This window comes from Papaver somniferum, chromosome 11, assembly GCF_003573695.1.
Source record: "Papaver somniferum cultivar HN1 chromosome 11, ASM357369v1, whole genome shotgun sequence".
NCBI lineage: Eukaryota > Viridiplantae > Streptophyta > Magnoliopsida > Ranunculales > Papaveraceae > Papaver > Papaver somniferum.
In genome coordinates this window covers 119,520,882-119,524,971 of record NC_039368.1, presented here as the reverse complement: position 1 = coordinate 119,524,971, position 4,090 = coordinate 119,520,882, and the positions used below count along the sequence as shown (strand labels likewise).

Genomic DNA, 4,090 nt, shown 5'->3' with positions numbered 1-4,090 from the left:
ATTATTAAATAATTATGAAAAATATTTGATTCAGTCAGACTTTTGCTTGAGGAATCAAACACAAAATGAGGCATGACTCAAACAACTCCGAGTCAAATCTCTAATCAAATATCAAAATAATGAAGGAAGAAAAAACTGTATGCATTTGACTCTGACCGAGACAGATATCGAGTTAAATTCAAGTTATGAGTCAGATTCAAACAAACGAAATGGCCGTTGGAGTCATGTAAAATTTTACATTAAATGCTCGGCACCCAGAATTTGCCAACTGCGACCGTCTTTTTCCCCATAATATATTATATTTGCCTATATGGTAGTCCGTACTTGGGCTTCCACGATGTGGAACAGTGGAAGTAACAATACACACCACCGAGTTTCCCATAATATCCCTATTCTTTTCACTAATATACCCAAACGGATTCTTATGTTTTTCCCTGAACAAAACAATCAGAAACCCTCCCTCTTTCCTTGAGCTGTTTAGGAGCGAGAAAGAGATGGAAGAAGTAGATGTATCTGTTCTGAATACACTACCAGGTGACATAACGGATTTTCTAGACATTGTCGGCGATGCCGTCGACGAATCAACTCAAGTTTTCAATTTCAAACAACATGTAGACGAAGTAGCCTCCCAGGTTGATCAGGTAGTCAAACTAAAACCCTAATTCTTCATTTTTGGGAAATTTTTTTTTATACAATTTCAAATATTTTTGTAATGCTATATGCAGCTTGGACAAAAATTGAATGGGATATCGAAATTCTACTCATCTATGAGTAGAAAGCAAGGGTGCTCAGTCGGGAAGGATAAGGAAAGACATGGTACTGGTAGTATTAAGAAACACCAACAAGAAGCAGCCAAGAGAATGCAAGAGCTTATGCGTCAATTTGCCACGATATTGCGCCAGGTGCGTGGCATGGATTTATTAATTTCTTTGTGCAATACTTACTGCAAGTAGTTGATGGTATCTTAAAAAGTACTTCAGTTAATGGAATTGTGTATTTACTAATTGGCAGCTCACGCAACATAAGCTGGCGTGGCCTTTTATGCAACCTGTAGATGTTAAGGGACTAGAGTTGCACGATTATTATGAGGTGCGTCATATATTCAGGTTGCTTTCTATTGCAGAATGCTAGTGGAACAGGGCTGTTTTTATTAGTTGGGGTTGGTTATTGGCAATGTGAATTAATTGCTGGGATAACTTCTAGTGTTTAATATATTGTCTTTTCATTAAAAAAAAATTAATTGCTGGGATTGTGATGATTATTAGGTGATTGACAAACCCATGGATTTCAGTACAATAAAGAATCAAATGGAAACAAAAGATGGTACTGGATATAAAAATGTTCGTGAGATATATGCTGATGTGAGGCTGGTTTTCAAAAATGCAATGACATATAACGAGGAGAAAAGTGATGTTCATCAAATGGCAAAAACCTTGTTGGAAAAATTTGAAGAGAAGTGGTCGTGGCTTTTACCTAGAGTTGTTGAAGAGGTAAGTTTTGTTATTGCATTACGAATGCAGGGGATTGATAGTTTTGAATGTGTCCGTTTAGAAAAATAGAACTGCTTGTGCATGATTGAGAGAGTTGTTTATGAACTTTTTCTAACTGTAGGAAACAAAAAGAAAAGAGGAGGAGGCAGAAGCTCATCGAGACATGCAACTTGTTCAAGAGGCTGCTAATGCAAAATTGGCTAGAGATATTAGTAATGAGGTATTCCCGAGATATTTTTTGCCTGGCGAATTATAGCATTAAAAAAGATCTTTCCAATTTGAATGAACATTAAGATACAATCTCATGCATCTTTCTCTGTTAAAGGAGGAGCCTATTATCGTGAAAATGGTCTCCATATTCCTCTTTCTAACATTTTGGTGCTGCGCAGAACATGTGTGTTAACAAAATTGTCGTCGGTTCTTGCAGCTGTATGAGGTTGATATGCATTTGGAGGAACTGAGAGAAGTGGTGGTTCAGAAATGCAGGTGAGTTCTATGAAGCTATTATGTGTTGTATATGGGCAACTTATCTATGCTTGCTTAATGCTATTCTTCTATCATTCATATTCAAATAACATAGTGAATCCAGAAACGCCGAGTATGGAAAAACCTAGTCTTATTATACTTATCAACAATCGCAATGTATAGAGTCTTAACAGTAACAAATATGGTAAATGAAAGATCTCTCTTGAGTCAATTGCCAAAATATAGTAAATGGAAGACTAACTATTGTTTAAGTTGATGTTGAACCAAATTTCGTATGGTAGCAAGTCTGCGAATAGGTTTATCGACTCTTATATCTTCCTTAGACTTGGAGTATACATATGCAGTCTTTCATATCAGGCACTATATGGTCAAATGGTCCTCGCAAGATATTGATATTCTCAAATGGTCTTCACAAGCTATTGCTGTACTTTTGGTTTTGTTCTTGTGACATATTTCGCCTAGTTGTTTGCATTGAAGGTCATCAAAGTAGATTGTTGTCTTCTGCTCTTGTTTGTGTATAACTCGTCCAATTTCCTTTTTCTGTTCTCTTTTCAAGAAAAATGTCTGCAGAAGAGAAAAGAAAGCTTGGTTCTGGACTTAGTCGGTTGTCACCTGAGGATTTGACCAAGGCACTTGAGATTATTGCTCAAAAGAATCCAGACTTCCAAGCCGGGGCGGAGGAAGTAAATATTGACATGGATGCTCAGGTGCTCATGACTAGCAGCCTCGCAACCTTTTTACCTTAGTTTTTTTCTTTATATCTTTGGTAATTATACTACTTTGGTCATGGTTGTTGATTGCAGAGCGAAACTACATTATGGAGGTTGAAGGTACTTGTAAAGGATGCCCTTGAAGTTAAGGCTAACAGTCCCGCCAAGAAGCTCGTCAGCGACAACTCTAAAAGAAAGAGAGAAATCTGTGATGCTCTTGCCAAAACTGCCGAGAAACGGAGTAAAAAAAACATCTTCTAAAGTTGACCCACTGTCCTAGAGATACAATTATTCAATTGTTATATATATATCAAGAAGTTCCATTATCCACTTTTTTTTTTGTCTCTCTGTTCGTCTAATGTCTATTCCCTTTCCTCATTTTGTATATGCTCAAGACTCTGTACATCTTACAATGTACATGTGGGGATAAAAAAGTGAGCAGAGCCCTGATTGTTCAATACAAGTTTTTAGGTGTTTGGAGATGGAAATGAGTTGCATATGGTGCGTTGGCCTAATTTAGGAAGGCCTTTTCAAGTCCACGGTAGCAGAACTGCAGAAGCCGCCTCTCGTAGAGTATAAAATCGTCTAGTGTTGACTGTTGATACTCATTACTTGCTTTGCAAACTTGCATCTTATTCTTATGGTTGGTAGATGGGGCAAAAGAACATAAAAATGCACCAGCCGGGAATCGAACCCGGGTCTGTACCGTGGCAGGGTACTATTCTACCACTAGACCACTGGTGCTTATTATGGCTGTTCCTTGGATCTAACTACAACTAGGTTAAAGTAATGCGTGGATGGCCCTAACCCTTATTAGCACAAGAAATGAAGTGGTGCCGGTTAAGCCAAGTTGCAGTGAAGGATAACTATCTTTCACTCTCTACAATTGCACGTGCTGCTCACACACCATCTACACGTGTAAACCAAGAGTTGGTCAATTTGAGGAGAACACCTGACCAATAAATATCCTTAATTATCTTCTTTATTGAGACTGAGAGAGTTGTAATGAAGCTAATGCTTCTGTGAGAGAGTCTGTAATAAAATCAGTTTATCTTTAATGAAATACCATTATGGTATCAGATAGGTTAGGGTTAGTTTCAACCCTTAATCAATCCAATCTTCATATTCATTATTAATTTCTTTTACTAATTTTCTTTTTCATTCTTCTACCATTATGATTTCGCTTCCAATTTTGTCTTTTTTTTTGGTTTACAATTCTCGATCTGTTATCTCTGTTGGTTTCTCATCTGAAATCTTGTTTTGGCTTTCTTCTCTGATCATCTATCTGTTCTCAGATTTAGATCACTATTTTGTTGTTTATTTCTTCTGTCTCTTCTCAACTATGGAGAATCCTACATCGAATTCCTTTTCAAATATTCCTCTAAATGAATTAACAAATTTTTT

At 37.0% G+C, this 4,090-nt stretch overlaps 1 protein-coding gene and 1 non-coding gene across 2 annotated transcripts; one reads left to right on the top strand and one right to left on the bottom strand.

Moving 5' to 3' along the window:
• Positions 1-436: 436 nt before the first annotated feature.
• Positions 437-3,026, top strand: LOC113320367 (transcription factor GTE6-like). The gene is made up of 8 exons (XM_026568276.1): positions 437-641; positions 726-902; positions 1,012-1,089; positions 1,266-1,490; positions 1,612-1,710; positions 1,918-1,976; positions 2,533-2,683; positions 2,780-3,026. Exons 1-8 carry the CDS (start codon positions 495-497, stop codon positions 2,945-2,947), a joined length of 1,104 nt encoding a protein of 367 aa, XP_026424061.1. The 5' UTR covers positions 437-494; the 3' UTR covers positions 2,948-3,026.
• Positions 3,027-3,359: 333 nt separating this feature from the next.
• On the bottom strand, positions 3,360-3,430 carry TRNAG-GCC. Its single transcript has one exon. It is a non-coding gene; the product is annotated as a tRNA-Gly (tRNA).
• Between the last annotated feature and the right edge of the window lie 660 nt (positions 3,431-4,090).

Coding starts and splice junctions, on each gene's coding strand:
- LOC113320367 (XM_026568276.1), top strand. CDS start 495: ATGGAAGAAGTAGATGTATCTGTTCTGAATACACTACCAGGTGACATA. Junction 642..725: donor TAGCCTCCCAGGTTGATCAG/GTAGTCAAACTA, acceptor TGCTATATGCAG/CTTGGACAAAAATTGAATGG. Junction 1,711..1,917: donor CTAGAGATATTAGTAATGAG/GTATTCCCGAGA, acceptor CGGTTCTTGCAG/CTGTATGAGGTTGATATGCA.